General features: G+C 33.1%; 1 protein-coding gene across 7 annotated transcripts in view; it reads left to right on the forward strand.

Moving 5' to 3' along the window:
* LOC126880622 (supervillin-like) overlaps positions 1-23,627 on the forward strand; it is a 668,543-nt gene that overhangs the window by 384,467 nt on the left and 260,449 nt on the right. For 4 of the 7 annotated variants that reach the window (XR_007696656.1, XM_050644630.1, XM_050644628.1 and 1 more), the window contains exons 8-10: positions 563-686; positions 9,655-9,852; positions 23,129-23,516. Coding sequence is in view for 6 of the 7 variants with exons in the window: in XM_050644630.1 (XP_050500587.1) it covers positions 563-686; positions 9,655-9,852; positions 23,129-23,516 (710 nt within the window). In the remaining variant the exon portion in view is untranslated. The remainder of the gene's footprint in view (positions 1-562; positions 687-9,654; positions 9,853-23,128; positions 23,517-23,627) is intronic. The other 3 variants (XM_050644629.1, XM_050644633.1, XM_050644632.1) reach the window with 3 other exon arrangements.

Below are 23,627 nucleotides of genomic sequence, written 5' to 3' on the forward strand. Positions count from 1 at the left end.
AGTTACCCATTTCCGGACTTATTTTGGACATATATTTTTTCACCCCCAAGAGGGGGTGAAAGTCACCCCCAGGGCAAAAGCACACATCGGCACACTATCACTTTTTTTCTTTGACATGTAAGCTATACGTACGCCAAATTTCATGTCAATCCAAGCGGTTCTTTAAAATGTAGAGCAAAAACCGTGAAAGAATGTACTATTATACCGTTACTATTTACAGTGGTGGTAAATTATTTGTACAACTTAAAGTATATAAACATGCTGCTATTTATTTTCACATTACTGGGAAAATAATTAAAACACGGGAAAGTTCCATAATAAATTGCATTTTATACACGACAAAAAATATAAGCAATAAAACCAGATAATAGACACATTATATTTATGTTATCGTTAAAATGACAACCGCGAAACACAAAGTACCTGATTATTAGATTTTTTACTCTTTTATCAGCAAATGTCATTGGTCTTTGCATTCTCTGAAGCAACATTATTATTTCTTCGAGTTGCTAATAGTAGTTATATTGTGAATGTGGTATTAACGGTTCGAATATGATTTTAGGACGAAGATAGTGTACATGAATCTGAAAAAGAACAAATTAAGCCCAAGTCAAAGCAGCCGTCACCTTTGGAGTTACAAATGAAGGCTGTGGCGGAAGAAGCGAAGAAAATGAAGCTAGCAAAAGGTATATCTAATTACGAAAAAAAAATTTGTGTGGAACACAATTACAAAATAGTAATTTGTGTTAATGCTTAGTTATGTGATTCTTGTAGAGTTTATAGAAAGTATTAATGCATTTAGCATAGTTAACAAATTTCTACACACGTTTAAAAACATTGTTTATGTGTGCAATAGAGCAGTGGTTCTCAACCTGTTTGAGTCATGTATGTACTACCAAATTCTTTTGATTATTTTTGGTGTCACCTAACTGAAATATGTACTGTTATGCTCTACTTTATCTCTTTTATTAGATTGATTAGCAAATTCTTAATTTAATTAATTACTCAATTATTTTAATTTCTGCCTATGTAAAAACAAAACCAAATTAAAATTTTCTAATAAACTTTATTCTCAGGGCTAATTTTGTATTCGATGCAATACCTTTGATTTGTGGCTTCTTGTATCTCTAGTTGCTTACTCCTTCCAGGATAAAACAGGAAAATTAAACACATTCAATATCATATAAATGTAATCTATTATTTATTTATCCAATATGCCGTATAAATAAGATTTGAAAAAGAAATACTAAAATCTAAATTTGTTGCAACAATTTCTTACTTAATAAATCAAGCTTTAATTCTGATGTCTCCTTGTTTTAACAAAAAAAAATTATTTAAATAAATTATTATTTATTCATACTAAATTTAATAAAATTTACTTTTCTCCTTTTGAATTGATTACTTAAAGTTGGAATGACTAACTGAGTTATAGAACTGTTCAATACAAAAAAATGAGCATATATGGTGTGGATATAAACAAGCTCTCTCACGTTTCGACAAATGATTTGACTGATCTTTTTGTTTCTTCACTCCTTCTTTTCCCAGATTGCGTTGTCCTTGATTCTCCCACACGTACTCTTTTGATGTTGCGAAAAGCTCCCTGTCGTCCAAACTGCTTCAAAAACAAACAAAACCAGGACTCGCTCGAATTCTCTACTCAGCTTTCTCCTTGCTCGATATCTTGTGCAAATAGGTACTAATCAGCTACTCGTTCTATACAGAACAAAGGAATCTTCCTCGGACACAGGAAAATTTTACTTCTCAACCGGTCAACAATTTCGTTTCAACTTCATTCTGCTCGCAAAGGCCGATTTCACCACTTTACACTGACTTCTCACTTTTTAAAAAACTGGACTGCTCTCTCCCGATATTCATCACACAGTGCCCATCAAATTCTCTCTCAAATTCCGACTCCCCATTCTCATCCCTTCCACTACCAATCCAAAACAACCTCTCTACCCAAAACATCCATACTTTCCTTTCCTAAGAAAACCAACATTTGTATCCAACTTTCCATTTTGTTAAAATTCTAAGAGACATCAAATTACTATCGTTTTTTCAAAAACTAAACAAAAAGCCTTACATTCTAAACTCAATAAAATTTGTTTACCGTTTAAACCTTCTACGAATTATTTACAAAAATCCTATTGATGTTCACAAAACGAAATAACATGCACGTTCCAATATTTCCGAACCATTGTCTGTAAATCCTTTCAAAAAAAACCCATTAACGAAAACCACATTAACGATTTCACCTTCCCCGAACCACTGTTTACTAACTAAATTAGACTCTATACAATTTTTGGTCATATACAGGGTGAAGAAAATCCATGATCTCGTGGTCTCTGATATAAATTTATTTTCTGCATTTAAAAAAAAAAGAATCTACAACAGTACCTATCTAGCTAAGAGTCTAATTAACTATAATTATGTTATAAATTTTAAGGAATGTATAAAATAAAATAAAATAAAATGTCGATCGGATAGCTCAGTGCGACTAGCGGCTGACCCGCACTTCACTTCGACGTGAGGTATGTGAGTTCAAGCCCAAGCCAGGCCATCGGAAAAACAAAAAGGCTAACGCGTCAGTATAAAATTCTAAATATGAATCTGGCGCTTAGACTGGAATATGCGGGCATCTGATCGGCCTTTGAGGGAGCAGTACGGCAAGGGATAAGGGCTTGCGGCTCGGTGATACTCCCCCATAGATCCCTACCGGATGGGCGTTGACGCCTAAAATACCGGTGTATACATATATATAAAATAAAATTCAACAAGAGTACAATTTTTTCAACTTATATTTTTAGATGATAGGCAGTTAGAATAACATACAACATACTACTTAGTGAGAAGGTTTTGCTAGGGTATTTGCAAAACATCGTTGTCAAGGAAAATACAACAGAAAATATGTAGAAGATTTCTTTAAAAAACACTCCAAACATGTTCATTTTCATTAATTTTATTGCTTTTTTTAAATTTATTTTTTATTGACGAAATTATTGAAACCTGTCAGACATTTCGGTTAAACGATGTTTCGGTTAAAAAGGTTTCGGTTAACGGAGGTTTTACTGTAGTATTAAAAACATATGGTTCTTTGTAATACTATAAATAAATACCTATTATATTGTATATTGCATTAATATAATATATTCTACAGTGAGCACGTAAAGGTTGGAATAAATTCATTTTCTCGAGAATGGACAATTTTGGAAAAAATCTCAAAATAGGTCAATTTTTATTTTTAAAATTTCGACTTTTTTTTTCATATGTAATATACATACTAGTGACGTCACCCATTTGGGCGTGATGACGTCTCTATATTTTTTTTAAATGAGAATAGGGGTCGTGTGATAGCTCATTTAAAAGGTAATTCAATTCTCTATTCAGTAATATAAATATTAACATAATTATTTGTACAGGGTGTCCAAAAAATTTTTTTTGAATTAAATTTATTGACAACAAAAGAGAATGTGTAATTTATTTAACTCAAAATACATTTTATTGCTATCAGAAAACAGGAAATAATGTTTATTTGACAAAGAAATATTGTTTTTTGCTTAAATTCAATATTAAAGCCGCCACCCACCTTCCTCTTGACAGTTTGAACATTTAATTTAAGCGAAAAGCAATGATTATTTTTCAAATAAACATTTTTTCTGTTTTCTGAGAGCAGTAAAATGTATTTTATGTCAATAAATTTAATTCAAAAAAATTTTTTTGGACACCGTGTATAAATAATTTTCTAAATGTTTATATTAGTGAATAGAGATTTAAATTACTTTTCAAATGAGCTATCACACGATCCCTATTCCCATTTAAAAAAATCATCGATGACGTCATCACGCCCAGATGGGTGACTTCACTAGTATGATATATATGTCAAAAAGTCGTAACTTAAAAATAAAAATTGACCTGATTCGGGATTTTTTTCCAAAATCGTCGATTCTCGAGAAAATGAATGTATTCCAACCTTTACTTGCTTACTGTATAATTGCATTTTATTATTGCATAGTGTAGCAAAGAAGTGAACATAAAATAAGTACTTATAATGATATTATGTAGATGAAAATAGAGTCTGATTTTTATACTCGCATTAAACTGATCCTCACATACGTGAGGATAAAAAGAAATTATACACTAACAAAATCTAACCTTCAAAACACAATGTTTTTAAATCAACGAACTGTCAATTTTAAATACAAACAATCTTTCAGTGTTGCCAATTCGTTGTTCTGTTCTTCTGGAAGGAGTAGCGTGACGTCACATAGCGTGCCGCGCTTTTCGTGTTGGATAGCTGGCGATCACAACTTTAAATGTTCATTGTAAATTAAATATTGCGATTTGAGGGTTGTGTGTGTGTGAAAAAATGGCTTGGATGCGAGTCCGTTAGCCACAGATTTTTATTTTATTTTTACCTCAATTTATTAGTTTTGTTATATTTATACGTATTTCACTTAAATGATTATATTTGTTTTTTTCAAGTAGTTTATGAGTAATTTAAATATTTCCATTTTATGACAACTTAGTAGATATTCTATACTAATTGGACAATGAACTTGTGTTTGTCGTAAATTGTAATATAATTAATTTATATATCTCTCGTTAATTTTGCATTCCAAGAAAATATGGTTTAAATCTCTAATCGAAACATTATCACAAAAACAGACTGATGAATAATTGGGTTGATATTTGGTATGTGTTGTTTCTATATGTAGACAAATATAATAAATATATAAATAAAAAAATGTCAAGTTCACTATTCCTGTTTTCCTGCATTTCTTTCACCTGCACCATCTGAACATACCCCTACGCACTTCATCTAAGCTAAACCATGTTTTGTTTCTTTTATGCGGTGCTGATTTTGGCTGTATTTTTGTGTTTTTGCGTAACACCGAAATTATGTGTATCACCAGTGATAGGTATATGTACCACAGGTTGAGAACCGCTGTCAGTAGAGTATTTTGTTTTATTATTTAATTATAATTAGCAATGCTAGCTGGTGTTTACGCTCACTTTAACGATCGAAAAGGGCAAATTATGAACAAATTTATTATTCAACATGTCAATACTCCATAAATTTTGATTTAACATAACGCTTGCAACGAGTATAAATTTATAAATGATAAAATGATTTCGTTTTTAGACATAAATTATTATCTCACAATAAAACACTGAAAAACGTTTGTTTTCTATACTTCCACAAAATTTATTACAACTATGTTATTACTACAGCTGTTTCGGCAAAGTGCCTTTCTCAAGTGATATATTTTACAATGTGTTTGTCTTTTTAAGTCTTTAACTGAAGAGGTTGAGTGGGGAGCTGTTTGTCTCGAGTTGGTTATTCAGAATTATATCTGTATTTTTCAATTTATTAATTTCCATTGATTCTAAAAGTTATAGCTTAAGGCCTTTATTTTGAATATGTAGAATTTGAAACTCTTCATTGAAAGAATGATTATGATCTAGAAGGTGAAGTGCGTATGTAGAAGTGTCTGTTTTTCTATTGTTGAAAGCCCTTTTGTTTTCTGCTATCCGTTTGTCAAAAGTTCTGCCAGTTTGACCGATGTAAGTTTTCGGACAGTCACCACAAGTTAGTTTGTACACACCACTCTGTAGTTGCTTTCTCTTTCGGCTTTTATTGTTTTTAATATGCTACAGAGTGGTGTGTACAAACTAACTTGTGGTGACTGTCCGAAAACTTACATCGGTCAAACTGGCAGAACTTTTGACAAACGGATAGCAGAACACAAAAGGGCTTTCAACAATAGAAAAACGGACACTTCTACATACGCACTTCACCTTCTAGATCATAATCATTCTTTCAATGAAGAGTTTCAAATTCTACATATTCAAAATAAAGGCCTTAAGCTATCACTTTTAGAATCAATGGAAATTAATAAATTGAAAAATACAGATATAATTCTGAATGACCAACTCGAGACAAACAGCTCCCCACTCCTCAACCTCTTCAGTTAAAGACTTAAAAAGACAAACACATTGTAAAATATATCACTTGAGAAAGGCACTTTGCCGAAACAGCTGTAGTAATAACATAGTTGTAATAAATTTTGTGGCAGTATAGAAAACAAACGTTTTTCAGTGTTTTATTGTGAGATAAAATGAACTTCCATCAAGTAACGGTCGAATCCATCAATTATATAAATTATTATTATATGGAGTGTCAAAGTATAACGGTTTATGCAGATTTGAAGTTATTCCTTTCTTTTTCTCTTTCGTCTTCCTTCACAAGTTATTGTGTGGCTTCGCCATATTTGTGATTAAGCTCCATTTTTTATATTTTTGCCCTCAAGTTAGATATCTTCATTCTTTTGATATTTTCTCTGGCCTGGTCTGCCCATCTGCACTTTGGTCTCCCTCTATGTCTTGTATTTGTAGGTTTTCACCATACTATTTTATTTATTAATTCATCTTCTTCTTCTCTTAGTACATTCCCGAACCATTTCAACCTTTAAGCCTTTATATGTCTGATTATATCTTATCCATTTATCTGATTATTTATCTCGTTGTTAAATAATAGTCTAAATTTTTTAAACTTTCCGACTTGGATTTTTGTTTGTCAAATAATTCTTATAATTATCTTCCTTTTTATTATTCATAGCTTCTCTTTATCTCTATTAGTCAGGCACATTATCTCTGCTGCTTAAGTTATAGCACTTCTAATTGCTACTTTATATATTTTCATTATTATGTTTTTGCTGAGATGTGTGTCTTTTAGTAGTTTTTGGTATTTCTAATATGCTCTGTTTAGTGGGCACTTCTACTCTTTCAGTTATCTCTGCTCTCCTGTCCTTTGAGCTGTCTATTTTTACACACTACTACTACTACTACTACCACTACTACTACTACTATGTAGCTCTCTATATGCTACAGAGCTACACTCTGTAGTATTAAGTGCACAGCAAATGCTGCAACTACTGCGGTCTGTCTTCTGTGAAGTACTAAAGAGAGTCTACACAGTTCAAAGCTCCTTCACAGGTGATACTGGCACGGTGGCAAAAAAAAAATATACCCCCGAAAATAGTGCGTTCCTTTAAGGTATGGATATAATACACAATTTATAACAAAAAGTCATATAACATTTTTTTTCTGAAGTTATCCGTTTCCAAGAGAAAAATTACATTGTTCGCCATATAAGTGAATTTTAATCTTCATGAATTTAAATGACATGACAACGTGGCGTAGAAGAACTTGTTGTGACTGTTGAAAATTTAACCTAATGGAACCCCTTGTTTATTTACTATTTAAGGCGTGATTTTTTGGGGTTGTTGACATCGGTAGTTAAATGATGCCGTTACAAGGTTTAAGGTTTAAAGTTTAACTACTTGTAACGCCGACCTGATGATGATCTGAATAGTGTAGAGATCGAAACCGGTCGTCAAAGTATTAAATGATTGTGAGTAAGTCTGTGTTTCTTTACTTCATTTAATATGGACTCACATATGCAACCCATTCAACATTTCCATAGAATATGTTTGAGATTATTGCCTTCACTAAAAAATATTTTTGGTTTCTAGTTCAATTTCGCTTAATTTATTCCTTACGTCTCCAACAAAGCTCGAATGTCATTAATTCTACTCCAATTGACACGTCCACAGTTTCTAACGTTTTGCTTGTTGCATTCACTCGTTTTAAAATCCTTGCCCAAATCAGTGTCAATAGAGTATCCAAGTTAACCTGTCTCAAAGGTATCCATTTTATTATGCAGTGCCTTGGCTTCACTTCTAACTGCTGCTTTTTTGTCTCTATTATTGCTTAACTGGAAAAATATGTTTGATGGATCCGTAGTATTTAAGTAAAGCATTTACAGCGTCAAAAGTTTCTACATGTTTTGCTTTCATCGCTTCCAGGAATTCATTGCAAGTTTGGTCAGACAGATAGCTAACTGAACCTTTTTCTTTATTCGCATTCCGCTGTAAATGCTGAGCTAAAAAGTTGTCAAAAGCAAAGTATACAAGACAATTTAAGTAATTTCCCTTATGACGACTCGTTAAATTCTAATGGGATCAACGAAAAGAGAAGCAAGTAATTTTATGGTGACAACAACTCTTCTTAAGTCCTAGCACCTTTACTTAATAGTCAGTTTCGCGTTCTACTTGCTCTTTCAAGCCAGCGTCTATAACTCCAATTTAACTGATGATCCATCTAACTCCAACTGATGATCTTGTTATTAATATAACCATAGAGTTCAGATGAAATTTACTTTCTTCGTGAGATTTGAGTAAACTATTCAAATATTTTCAGTGGGTAAAATAGATCCAAAGTCAGTTAAACTATTTTTTTCAATTGAAAATAATTTGCACGGTTAACAATAAACAGCTTTAACACTTCTCTTCGCCTCCATTGGGTTTTACTCTATAAGAGTTGCTTTCATTTAATCTTCTATAATAAGCTTTATCTACAGCTTCATACATTTTTTTACAATTTTAAGGAATTTTTAGAGAGTTCTTATTTATCAGTCTTAAAATCAGACCATATCGAAATCGCAGGTATTTCGTAGTCTTTCTCTATTTAAAAAAAATATGGTCGTCGATTATTTGGTGGACTTTAATTTTCTATTAATAAAAGGGAGCGTCCCTACGGGCCCCTGGGCGCCCGCCCCAAGCGCCCAATGGATAAAACGGCAATGTGGCTTACTGAAAAGGAACTCCAAGTATTCACTGATGCCGAATAAGGTTTATAACAAACAACTAAGTGTATTTTTTCAAAAAAAATTAAACAAATCCGCTGTTTTTAAGTGTATTTTCTTGTGGCGTACAAAGTACGCCACGCGCGTAGTTATGTTATAACTTGATGCGCGGGTAGTTAAAGGTTAAGGAACGCACTATTTTTGGGGACACCCTGTACAATATGGAGAGTGATAGGATAACAAGAGCTGAAATGAATAGTTAAGAGAAGGAACGTAATAAAAAATGTCGAAATTCTTGGTACCATAGGCGTTTGAAGGTTGGTGCGTTTTATGGTAACGCGTTTTTGTTAGTGGTGCCACCCACAGTGGACACCCTGTACAACATGGAGAGTGATAGGATAACAAGAGCTGAAATGAATAGTTAAGAGAAGGAACGTAATAAAAAATGTCGAAATTCTGTACAATATGAAGAGTGATAGGATAACAAGAGCTGAAATGAATAGTTAAGAGAAGGAACGTAATAAAAAATGTCGAAATTCTTGGTACCATATGGCGTTTAAAGGTTGTTGCGTTTTATGGTAACGCGTTTTTGTTAGTGGTGCCACCTACAGGTCAGGCCTGAATGTAAAGGTGCGTATCCATACAAGGGTGAACCCCGCTCCATGTAGCTGCTGCTCAAATGGATACGGCATGCGCTCCCCTACATATAAACCGCAAACCAGTTGAATCGAAGAGGGTGGACGCCGAGCTGTGGAGCTGCTACAACGAGCGGGGTTCACCCTTGTATGGATACGTAACTTTAGTTGTGTATAATGCTCCATATAATAATATCTTTTGGGTTTAAACTTAAGTAATTTGCTACTGTTAGTCGATAGTATAGTTTTTTTTTTTCGAATTATTTAACCAGATATTAATATTGTAGCTACATATTTTGGATTAATCTTTTTTTGCTTATAAGTGTTTTTTTGTTATTGCTATTTACCACATTTGCTTAATATTTGCCGCAGATGATGATGAAGCCGATGTTTGCAATATGAGTTTCGGGGACAGACTAAAGATGTTCAATCAGAAAATAGACCAGACCATCACCACGAATTGCATAAAGCGAACACGTCATTGTAGAACCCGCTTCGCTACAGACTCGATATGCCAAACAGACGTAGACTATGCACGCAGCTTATTTGTGAAACCATCTTACGCTTTAGGTGTGCTTTTTATCATTTTGTATTCGTCTTTATTCGTTTTTGAAGTTATTCTTCTTAAGGCGCGATGCGATTGAGAGTAAAATTTCATAAATCTGCGCGCATGCGCACACAGACAGTAATAGTTCGTTGCTAATCTTTCAAGATAGGTATGTACAGTTGAGTCCGCGAGTCTTTACCCGTGCGTCATTAATACCTGGCGAGATGAAACACATACTTTTTATCTAGCATCATTCTCTTCCATGCATGAAACTCATGACAAACCAGCTGCCGTTTGTTATTAAGTAACAACACATGTTATTTTTATGAACCATCTAGACTCAGTGCATTGAAAAGAGATAGGTACACAAAAAGACGATTCGGTATGTTTTCATATTTTAAGCACAATTTGTTTGACGTTTCTGATTTGTTTAATTTTATGGCTGTCAGTTAGTTGAACTTTTTGCGGTTTTTGTCGAATTTTTGCGTTTTGAAGTTTCTTTATATTACACAAACAGTTGTTTTCACAACTAATTTTATATTGGGCTTTGAAATTTTAAGGTAAATAATTATAAATGTATAAACATTCTCAATTTCTTTGCAAAACGAAAATGCAGCAGCTGCATAATACTCTGGTTAAAGCGGAGAGTGCAGGAAGCGTCTATACCGGTTTCGGAGATCTTTTTCCCCTCATCAGTAAACCCATATCCTCTTCTCTCCGCTTTAACATTTTTAATTCATTTACTCTTTTGAGTATTAAGGAATCTTTCTTGTTGGAGCTTTACCATGCTGAGTAGATGAGTTGTGAATTATTTAAAATTCTCTCATCTTAATTTTCTCGGCAACTGTATGACTTATAAATTGTAAAAGTCTCAGGAGGTGTAACCAAAGAAAGTATTCCACCTGTTGTCAATCTGGTGGTACGGAAGCGATATTTATTGTCGTTTTCTGCGCTGCTTCGATTGATAACTTAGTTTGTAAATAATTATATTTAGGCAATTAATATTTAAAACATACAAAGCTAACGTCATTCACACAGTAAAGAAATGACTGTGTTTAGATTTCCGTCAAAGTGAATAAAATAATAAAAATAAAACATGTTATTGGAATTTTTTATAAATTGTCTATTTATTTATTAATCAATAATAATAAAAGAATTTATTAAGCTACTTCAAATGTAGCTGTAATTCTGCGCAAAAATTTTGAAGCAAAACTTACATTTGACATTCTATATATTTGATAACGTCAAATTTTATAATAAAACCCGTAATCGGAACAGTAGCCACTTTCTGTCAGTTGTTGTTGCGTGAAATAGATTTCCGACTTATTTCGTATACTTTAAGTGATGACGCACGGGTAAAGACTCGCGGACTCAACTGTATGTATCTGTATCAGCGCAAATAAGTCATTAAAAGAATATATTAGTGTTTTTAGTAAATGTATTATTTATTATAATTTTTGGATGTCTTTCTCTGTAGTAAGATAATAAAATATTATGTAGGTATAACATTTTTATATGTCTATTTGTCACCGTGTTGTGTAATTATATCCGAAACTTACGTGTCAGTTTAAGAAACTCGGTGGCGTAGTTGGTATGCGTTGGGTCAGTGATTGGAAGGTCGCACCGGTCGCTGGTTCCAATCCTGGACGATTCATATTTTTTTTAGTTTTTGGTTGTTTTAAAAAAATTTTTGAAAGTGGTAGATAAGAAAGTTAGTTTAATATTTAAATAAAATACAAATAACCTGTTAAGTATATTTACTTCGTTGAAATTATATAATAGAAGAATAACTTCTTACGTGCGTACAAAGTACACACACATTTTTTATTATGTAATCAATTTAGCGCGCAAATGCCGTTTAATCAAAATACCATTCACCCAATTTAGAGTAATGAAGTGCATGATAATATAGATTTTTTTATTTTTTTTAACAGTGTGTTCTTACTGTATTGTAGTAACATTATATACTTTTCTTATTATATTATATTATTATCGTATTGTAGAGCTAAGTAGATTGCATCTTAATCATCTATATACCATTAGTCTTGTACTGAATATTATTGGAAATCCACAAGAAAAAAGTTTTCCTGTAGTTGGCTGTATACCATGTAATACAAAAAACAATAAAATCCTTTATAAAAGGTATATATTTAAAATCCCTAAAAAGGGCTAAATCGCAGAACTAGTTTTCGATTGGTTTACCAATCATCAACAGTGCTTACCTAAAATGAATATAACCTGGTTAAAATAATGCAAAGATTTTGAAATTTTGACTACGGTTAAGAAAAGTTGTAGGTTATACTCACGTGAAGTTTACATGCTAACCACTAAGATATAATTTTATAAAAATATGTGGGCCAAAGCCCTGTACAAGTAATCCGTCAAGGAAACATCGGTTAAAAATGCTAACTTAAGCATGGATGTTTAAAGTATTTTTCATTAATATGCCCCAGGTAACATCTGAGCTGTGGTTTGACTTGTTCACATGGTGAAAGTGTGGCAGCAAGTGACAATGAAATGGATAGACTTCTGAACGATGACATGACAGAAATGACAGCCTTCTTCTTCAAGTGCCGTCTCCTAATCGGAGGTTGGATATCATCATCACTATCTTTACTCTATCCACCGCTGCTCTAAAGAGTTCTATAGAACTGCATCTAAACCAGTCCCTTAAATTCTTTAACCATGACACTCTCCTTCTTCCTATACTCCTTCCGCCTCTTATCTTTCCCTGTATTATCAGTCTTAGCATTTCATATCGCGGTCCCCTCATTACGTGTCCCAGATATTGCAACTTTCTTATTTTTATTGTGTTTATTATTTCGCATTCTTTACCCATTTCTCGCAGTATTTCCGTGTTCGTTTTCCTCTGTGTCCATGCTATTCTAAGCATTCTTCTGTAACACCACATTTCAAATGACTGTAGCTTATTTATGTGTTCTTGCTTTAATGTCCAGCTTTCAAGTCCATATTGTAGTATCGAGAACACGTAGCATCTCAAAGCTCTTGCTCTCAGTTCTAAGCTAAGGTCTTTGTTGCAGAGAACTGTTTTCATTTTTACAAACGCATTTCTTGCTATTTCTATCCTGGTCCTTATTTCTGTTGTTTGATCATTTTTCTCTGATATCCAGGTTCCTAGGTATTTGTATTTATCAACCCTTTCTATCGGTACATTTCCCAAATATATGCTTGTTTGTATGTTTGTTTTCTTAGTTATTATCATGTATTTGGTCTTTTTTATATTCATTTTTAGTCCATATTCTTTACAGAAATTGTTTGTTTTGTTCAGTAGTAGTTGGAGTTGTTCAGCAGAGCTTGCTATAATCACGGTGTCATCTGCATATCTTATGTTGTTAATAGATCTTCCGTTAATTATTATTCCTTCACTTTGAGATAGCAATGCTTCTTCAAAAATGGCTTCACTATATGCATTAAAGAGTAATGGAGACATAATACATCCCTGCCGAACTCCTCTCCTGATTTCAATTTCTGGACTGGGTTCGTTATCTATTACAATTTGTGCTCTTTGATTCCAGTAAAGGTTTGTTATTATTCGTAAGTCCCTTTTGTCTATGTTTTTTGTCTTTAGAATTTGGACTAATTTTTCATGTCTTACTTTGTCAAAAGCCTTCTCAAAATCAACGTAACAAACATGCACATCCACATTCATGTCCATGCATCTTTAAGCTAGCACATTAAAAGCAAATAACGCCTCTCTGGTTCCTAGTCCGTTTCTGAACCCAAACTGACTATCATCTATTCCTTCTTCTAGTTTTTTGTTTATACGACCATGTATTATTTTCAAGAATAATTTGAGAATGTGACTTATTAATGATATTGTTCTGTATTCACTGCAATCTTTATCGTTTGTATTTTTAGGGATAGCACAAAAGGTTGAGAGTAACCATTGTTTTGGTATGTTTCCTGTTTTGTACACTGTGTTAAACAAGTCTACGATAATGTCTAAGGTTTCATCATTTATACATTTTAAGCTTTCTACTGGGATTTGGTCTGGACCTACTGCTGGCCATTTTTGCTGTTTTTTAATGCCGATTTAATTTCTTCTTTTAATATCTTCAAAACCGTATCATCTTCTACTTCGACTTCCATCTGCTCTGGTCTATTGTCTTTGAACAATTCATTTATGTATTCTGTCCATCTCTTTAATTTTTCGTTAGTACTCAACACAAGTTTCCCATCTGTATCTTTTAGTATTCCCGGTTTTCTTTTTCTGTTGATCTGCGTTAATTCCTTAATTTTTTTATGTGTGTTAAAATTATCATGTCTTTTCTGGTGTTCTTCTATTTCTGCGCATTGTTCTTTTAACCACTGTTCTTTAACCTGTTTAATTTTGGATTTTATTTGTTTATCCATATTTTTGTACATCTGATTATCTTTGTTTTTATGCTGACGTCTTTCTTCCATTAAATCTGAGATTTCCTCCGTCATCCATTGTTTCTTTATCTGGTTGGTGTAAGAATTTCTTTTTGACATTTATCTATTTCTGTCTTTATTAATAACCATTTTGTCTCTGTTTCAGTATTTTGCTGGATTTGTTCTTTAACATTCATTAAACGGTTATTAATTTCATCTGTCAGGCGTTGTTTTATGAGTGGGTTTCTTAGTTTACTTGTATCGATTTTTACATCTGTTGTTCTGCGTTTTATTATTTTCATTTTGAGCCTAATTTTGGTCACTACTGGATTGTGATCTGATCCTATGTCGGCACCTGGATAGGTTTTTGAAGATATAATTGCGTTCTTGTATCTTTGTCTAATCAATACATAATCTATTTGGTTTCTTACAATTCTCCCTTCTTGATCTGCTGGTGACTTCCAGGTATATAGTCTTCTCTTCGGCATTTTAAACAATGTATTAGTTATGACAAAATTATTGTTTTGGCAAAATTCGATAAGCCTGTCACCTCTTTCGTTTCTGTTGCCCAGACCATATCCTCCTGTACATTCTTCTACTTTTTCGTCTCCAACCTTTGCGTTAAAATCTCCCATTATAATTGTAACATCCTGCGTTTTAATGGATTTTAAAATATTGTCTAGGTCTTCGTAGAAAGTTTCAATATCGCTCTCTGGTTTGTCCGCAGTCGGAGCATAAACTTGTATTATGTTTAATTTGGGTTTATTCTGATTTAATTGTAAGAGGATAATTCTGTTGGAGTATGGAATGAAATTTACTACAGCTTTATCCATGTGTTTGTTGCCACAGGAAGACAGCCACAGAAATGACAGCCACAGGAAGTTAAAAAATTAACCTGTCATATTTAAAGACTGTGGTGTACAGCTAGTTAAAATAAGAAATGATGTAACACTCACTCCATTGTGAAAAATAATCATTTAAAATTCAGTAAACTAGATGTTAACTAGATAAACAATAAGTTAAATAAATTCGATAACTTTAAACCAACACAAAATTGCTTTTTTAAATCTTAAGTTTCTTGACAACAAGATTTGATTTGTGTGAAACATTTGTGTAATGTGGTTTGCCTAACCACCTCCACTGACAATATACGTGAATACATTTTTAACTACAACATCTAGTTTACTGAATTTTAAATGATTATTTTTTACAATGAAGAGAGTGTTGTTACATCCTTTTTTATTTTAACTAGCTGTACTCCATAGTCTTTAAATATGACAGGTTAATTTTTCAACTTCCTGTGGAACTGTCATTTCTGTCATGTCATCGTTTAGAAGTCTATCCATTTCATTGTTACTTGCTGCCACTCTTTCACCATGTGAACAAATCAAACCACAGCTCAGATGTTACCTGGGGCATATTAATGAAAAATACTTTAAACATCCATGCCATTTTAACCGATGTTTCCTTGACGGATTACTTGTACAGGGCTTTGACCCACATATTTTTGTAAAATTATATCTTGGTGGTCAGCATGTAAATTTCACGTGAGTATAACCTATAATTTTTCTTAACCGTAGTCAAAATTTCAAAATCTTTGCATTATTTTACCAGGTTATATTCATTTTAGGTAAGCACTGATGATGATTGGTAAACCAATCGAAAACTAGTTCTGGAATATTATTGGGTTTTATACGGAAGCTATTACATGGAACCCGACTAATGATAGAATTATGACTGTCAGTCCTTACCAAGATAGACATTTTCGATGAAAAACTAGAACAAACTAGAAAAACTAGAAGTAAACCAAGGTGATGTACTAACATTGATGTTCGATATGAACACTAAAGTTGGAGAAGACAATATTGACGTAGAAACCGTAATGGGCAAACATGGCCTGAGAGAGATGAATGAAATCGGAGAGCGTTTAACAATTTTTTGTTCCATTGATTAGTAGAACCATCTTCTCACACAAAAATATTCACAAGGTTACATGGACTGCACCTGGTCATACAATTTAAAATCAAATATACCATATCACCATAGCAAAAAATGTACTTGATAACAGAGAAACAGGCATCGGAAGTGACCATCATCTCCTAATCAGAACCATTAAAATCAAGATAATAATAATAATAATAATAGCCTTTATTGCCCAACAGTTTCCCATTTAAAGAGCAAATTTTACAATGATTTTTATAACAGCACATACGAATAAAGATACTAAAGTAAAGAAAAATAAAAGAATACTAAAATAAAGAAAGAAACAGAAAAAATAAAATACATAAATTTATAACTTACTTTCACACATTCAAAATATGTGCCCGTGATCTATTTTTAAGTTCACATTCGCTGCACGTGAATATATCACAAACACCTACTAATTTATTAGCATTACGGCACATTAGATTTAATGGTGATTTGTACAAAATATTAGTTTGTGCTCTGTTACATAAAAATATATTATTTTGTTGTCTGGATGTTAATCTAGGAACCCATATATTAATTTGTGAAAGTAACTTAGCACAATCTACCTTATTGTTTAACAATTTATGAAGAAATATGACAAAAAAGAAAACAAGATGACAAGATGACAAAAAAGAAAATCACACGAAACACCAACAGACCAATATACAACATAGACCTAGACAACTTAAAGACGTCCCTAGGAAGACACATGTTTAGGGAAGAACTTCAACTCAAAACAAGAGAACGTGAGGTAAATAACTGGGAAGATTTGGCGGATGTTTTGGCAGAATAGCTAAAGAAAAACTGAGTAAAAAAAGAAAGATAGAAATGTGTAGATATAAAGGCGGCGCCAGATATGCGGTATTTGGCAAATACCGAGCAAATGCTTGCTATTTGCCTATTAGTGTGGATGGGTTGCTTGCTATTTGGCATTGACCAATTTTAGTGCTTGTCGAATATTTGTCGTGTTCCCGTACGTTGTCGGTCTTTTCAACACTTCAAAGTAAACAAATATTCGCCGTTTGAATATTTTTAGTGTCATCCACATATTTTTGCAAGCACAAGCAAGTTTTTTAGGTTAGGTTAAAGTTTATAACGTATATTAAAGTAGTTTAGTTATTGTCACAGAGTGTAGAAAATATTTAAAATAATAAATATGGAGTGGACCAATGAAAGTATTTTACAATTTTTGGATGCATATGAAAATGAACCCATAATATGGAATGCAAATTGCTTTTTTTCTGCTATTTAATAATAAACTTCCACCAGACATAATGACAAAAGCAGCTGAATTTATAAGAAGCTCTGTATCACTATTCATTCTGTACCTTTTTTTGTTCGTTTAAAATATATTTGCTGTTCCCACAGTGGCTCGATATACGAAAAATCTCGAATATGTGGTGCAAGGTGCTTGCCGTTTAACGAACACTTTCATGAGCACTCAAATATTTGATATTTAGCAGGCACTTGTTCAGTATTTGCCAAATACCGCATATCTGGCGCCGCCTTAAGATGAAACTTGGAATCTTATGGAGGAAAGAAAACAGCAAAAAAAGCATATCTTGCAAGCAAGAACTGTAGAAGAAAGAGCAAATAGACAACAGAAATATGAAACAATAAATAAAGCAGTTACAAGGAATGCAAGAAGAGATAAAAGAAGGTGGACTCAGAACTGACAAAACAAACAGAAACAACTGCACAACACAACAGAACTAGAGAGCTATACTAAATTATTGGACCACTAACAAAAAGTGGCCCCAACAGTTCTACCATTGTAAGATTCAAGGAAGGTGAATTCCTTACTACAACAGATGACCAAGTAGAGATGGAAATAGCATGACATGATAAAAATAGTAGACAGATGAAATGGTCGAAAACCCACAGAATATAGACTTGCATATATCTTGCGAGCCCCGTTCCAAAACGGCCATAGTAATTACTACTACCAAATCTCTCTCTCAAGCAAAAGAAATACTTAACACCATGAAGGAAAGAAAAATGAGCTACTTTGGTCAGATACTAAGAAATGAAAAATATGAGTTGATGCGATTGGTTATAAAAGGAAAAGTGAAAGGAAAAAGAGAACCGGGGAGACAACGCACGTCCTGGTTGAAATATTTAAAGCAGTGGACTGGAAAAACAACAACAGAACTCTTTAGAACCGCTGCAGACATAATAAAATGTGCCATGATGATCGCCAATGTCCTTAAAGGATGAGGTACATGAAGAAGATCCAATCTTAAAAAAAGTCTCCGGGAATCGACAACATTGCTGCCGAAATACTAAAAATTGATCCGCATCTAACTGCTGAAATTTTGCTCCACATAATCAGAGAGGTGTGGGAAACCGGTGGCGCCCAAAATCCCGACAGACCAAAATCCCGACATGCAACAATCCTCGCATAAGTAAAAATTCCGACCACTACATTTTGAATATTTATTGTTTCCTTTTCAAATGCAATACCAAATCATATTATAGAGTATTGAACTTGAAAATTATTACGTACTAATAAGTACGGGTACTAATTATTATGTATTTTAAAAATTATTTATTTACAGTTAATTTATACATATATTATTGGACTATACAGGGTGTCCCGAAAAGATTGGTTATAAATTATACCACAGATTCTGGGGTCAAAATAGGCTGATTGAACCTCACTAGATACAATAGTGCACACAAAAAAGTTACAGCCCTTTGCAAGTTACAAAATGAAAATCGATTTTTTTTCATATATCGAAAACTCTCAGAGATTTTTTATCGAAAATGGACCTGTGACATTTTTATGGCAGCAACATCTTAAAAAAAATTAAAGTGAAATTTGTGCACGCCATAAAAAGTTTATGGGGTTTTGTTCCCTTAAACCCCTCAAACTTTTGTGTACGTCCCAATTAAATTTTTATTGTGGCACCATTAGTTAAACACAATGTTTTTAAAACTTTTTTGCCTCTTAGTACTTTTTCGATGAGGCAGTGTTTATCGAGATATTTTGAATATTTGTCGAATCCACATATTTGTATATGGTTAAGTACGATTATAGAGACCTGTTAATAATCTGAAAATTTATTTATAATTTACATTTTTAAGTATATTTTGAAAAAGAAGCTACATCTCGATAAAAGGTGACTTATAAAAAAATACTGAGGCAAAAGTTTTAAAAACACTGTGTTTAACTATGGTACCACAATAATAGTTTAATTGAAATGTACACAAACATTTGGGGGGTTTAAAGGAACAAAACCCCCATAAAATTTTTACTTAAATATATTGAAAAAGAGCCGCATCTCGATAAAAACTGGCTTATCGAAAAAATACTAAAAGACAAAAAAGTTTTAAAAACGTTGTGTTTAACTGATAGTACCACAATAATGAATTAATTGGAACGTACACAAAAGTTTGGGGGGGTTTAAGGGAACAAAACCTCCATAAAATTTTTATGGGATGGACTAATTTAACTAAAATTTTGTTTTAAGATGTTCCTGCCAAGGAACAAGGAAGAATGATACATGTCCGTTTTCAATAAAAAATCTCTAATAGTTTTCGATATATTGAAAAAAATCGATTTTCATTTTGTAACTTCAAAGGGCTGTAACTTTTTTATGAGAACATTTTTGTACTAAGTCAATCGAGCTATTTTTGACCCCATAATGTGTGATATAATTTATGACCAATCTTTTCGGGACACCCTGTATGTTGGCAAAAAATAGCTATTTGTTTAAGAAGGGAGGAAAAGGCACTTTACTCCTATGTTATACATATGGTTTTTCCACCTTCCTCAAATAACAAGTCATTTTTTTTATTTTTACTTAATTTATTTATGTAACTAACCAACAAAATTTATTAGAACTAAAACTAACAAGTAGGTACAATATAACTGTCAACTGTCAAATACAAGTCAAATTATTAATGTAAACATTGTTAAATCAAAATAACAATTTACTGTTTTTTACCATTCTGCAAAATACAGGGTGTTTTATAAATAAACGTTAAAATGTATAGATACTTACGTAATAGAAAATAGATATTGTGCAAGGCGTCAATAAGTTATATTTCATGAATGAAATACCATGACGTCACTTTTACTTTTCCTCCCTAGGGAGGAAAAATACTTTTCCTCCCTAGAGAGAAAAATTACAACTTTGCTCCCTACAATCAGGTCCGGAAAAGTATACTTTCGGTAGAGGTAGGTGGAAAAATAATTTAATTCATATACCCATGTTAGAAATTTTATTTAGAAAATTAGTTCATATTAAATGGTAAATACTTTTGTTTAGTAACACAAAATAAAAACAGATGGCCATAAACAAAAAACAAGAAATGTAATTAAATGTAAAAATATGTCGGGATTTTGGGATAGACCCGTGGGAAACAACCCGTATTCCAGCGGGCTGGAAAAAGGTAACATTATCAAGCTTCCAAAAAAGGGCAACCTCACACTATACAAAAATTGGAGACGAATAACTTTGGTTACCGCCAGAAAAAAATGTTCACGACCATCATACTGAAAACATTAACAAACAAAACTTGAATTTCGAGCTGATCAAGCGGGCTTAGACCAGAATCCTCCTGCATAGACCATACCAATACTTTGAGGGTAATAATGGAACCATCGGTTGAATGGAACACACCCTTATAGGTACATGGTTTTTGTCGATTTCGAACGTGTCTTTGACAGCTTATCTCATTCTGCTATATGGAAAATTTTAGAGCTAAATACATCGGAAAATTATATTCCGTTTGGAGTTTTTTAAAGTCATAACTCATTCTTTTAAATATCGGTCCACAACAAAAAGATTCCAATGATATTCAGTATATATTGATCTAAGTATTTACTGAATTATTATTTAACCCTTATCCGGGCAACACATTTTACTTACGTAACCGGGCAACCCGGGTCCGTTGGGCCCACCACTGTTCTTGAAGGTACTATTCATATTTACCCATATATTTCTTATATTCTTTTTTGATTTTTTATTAAAGTTAAATTTAAATTGTCTAGATTAAAAAAGGTGCTCTTATAGTATGCGGTCTACCTCGAGGGTGCTTACACTTAACTGGCTTTGAATATACTGCCTTGAAAGGACACCTTCCTCGATACGGAACAAGTTGCTCATCTACCGTTATATTTTTTCCTGGTAAATAGTTTTCTTCTCCAAGTTTTGGTTAACTTGATTCCACACATCGCGTATTGCTGCTAATTTGTCGTTCCTTCTTCGTTCAGACCTCGTGTCCTTATCGTCAAATCGAACTAATCTTATCAAATTTTTGAATCGTTTTAACCCATGGCAGCTTTTAATATAGTAGGTCCATAAAACTTACTCTAAAGTATATCTACATTATGGATGTTGGCACTCAGGTGCTGTTAGTATTAGTCAAATAAAGGCATATAGCTCTGTAGAGTTGCAATATTTCCAGTTCCCTATCCCCAGGACTTTTTCGGCTTCTCTATTTGTACACTTCACTATTTTGTTCACAATTTTTTCGTCCACAAACAAAATAAAGGAACCAACAGGATCATCTACATTTTGACCAGGGGCAAACATTACTTTGTGCACTTTGCTTTTTATTATGTCGCAGGATCGCATACGTCCTGTCAGTTGTAGTTGACTCTTCCAGTTAATTAAATCCTTAGTTTCAAAAATTACACACTCTGAAATCGGGGAACTTGTAGCTACACATTCTTCTTCATTGCCACTCAATACTACTTGCTGATCATCCTCTTCACTTGCTTCCGATGGTACAAGTTAAAATTTGTGCAATATATTAACAGAACCTAGGGGGTACTATCGAGTTTGTCCTTAGTCTTAAGTTTTTTAGTAGTAATTTAGGTTAGAAATAAGTTGCTCATTGATCACATTATTTGATCAGATTGTAATGTCCTTAAGCATCTTATTGGTGTTTAATAAATAAAAAAAAAACTTGCTTCCGAAAGATGATCTTCAATTTCAGAGTCACTTTCAATGCCACCTACTTCAGGAGATTCTTCATCATCGGAGTCCCATAAATTATTAGCAATATCTTGCAGTTCTGCAGCTGATAATGGATTTCGGGACGTTTTATTCGCACTATGTACTTTCACTGTAATTCAATCTAATTTTAGGAGCTTAGTTGTAGACACTAACATCGATATCAAACGACTGATAGCAGATGCATTATTTATTTCAAAAGATGTATAGGTACCCACCTAACAATATTATTGCATTTCAACAATGATTATCAATTTTTAAAATTCATTTAGAATAGATATAACACCTATTGTAGACATCTCTTTGATGTTCATATAAAATAGATGATTACATTGTTTGTTACACATTTAGACTTTATTATTGGATTTTCGGAATCATAAAAGTCGTTTAGATAATCCACAAAAACATTACCTGACTGCCAGATTAACTTCTGTAACAAAGATTTAGACTTTAGGTGTAAATACAAATAGAGTTCATACAGTTTCAATACAAAATAGTAGTTTATACAATCATTATCTCTACTCATGTTGAATGTTTTTCTAAGAATGACATTAGAAGTACAGACATAGTCAAGTGTGAGTTTAAATGTTCTACTAAATTAATATAACTTCGTTAAACAATTGTATCGCCGTCTCACTCTGTCAATTATAAATATGTAACTGCGTATGTCTTGGATAACGTTTTTGCTTTGTAGAAAATACTTAATAATCTATCTCTCTCGTTTGTTATTTATAGAAAAAGGCAGCAAATCCAAAATAAGTGCTTGATATGATCGTTCATGGGCATTCTTTCATTTTTCCGACTGTATACAGTCTTTTATTTGACAGTATAGTTCTTCCACCGTCTTGTTTTCTTTTCGAATATTTTGTGGTGTTGCAGCCGATCTGAGTTTGTAAAAAAATTGGGTAGATTCATTCAAATCTTTACATAATTTATTTTAACTTTCGTCACTAATCCTGTTGCTCTTTGTATAATACGTAAAAATTTTCAGCCACAGAAGACTTGCACAATTCGGAAAAACGAAGTATCCTGAAAAACCCTCCCGAAGCTCCGGCAGTCCATCATCGAAACGGCTCACCTCCTCCGAAGAAATCGTCTCTGAAAAAATTTAACTCGTTTAACGCTCCCGCCGGTCGCAGGCCTATTCTAAAGGTCGAAACGTCGCCGGATAAAGACGACGAAGGCATCTCGTGCAACGATTCGGCCTCAAGTTCGGATTCCGATGCTTCGTCGAACGCGGCTCGCGAGGGCGCGAAGAGTGACGAACAAAGTGTCGGGAAGAAGGTGGGGAAATGGAGCGATAGCACTTCGGAGGGAGAATCTTCAGGAGGAAGGGAGGTTAGGAGTATCTTCCAAAACGAGAATAGACTGAAAATCAAGTAAGTGTAACCAGAATTTGTTTCCCAGTGTAATAGCCCGATCAGGGAACGCAAAATTACGACAACCTCTAAAAAAATAAAGGAAGGATGAAAATTTCTGAATAGGTAGTT

Source organism: Diabrotica virgifera, chromosome 2, assembly GCF_917563875.1.
Source record: "Diabrotica virgifera virgifera chromosome 2, PGI_DIABVI_V3a".
In the NCBI taxonomy this organism is placed as follows: domain Eukaryota; kingdom Metazoa; phylum Arthropoda; class Insecta; order Coleoptera; family Chrysomelidae; genus Diabrotica; species Diabrotica virgifera.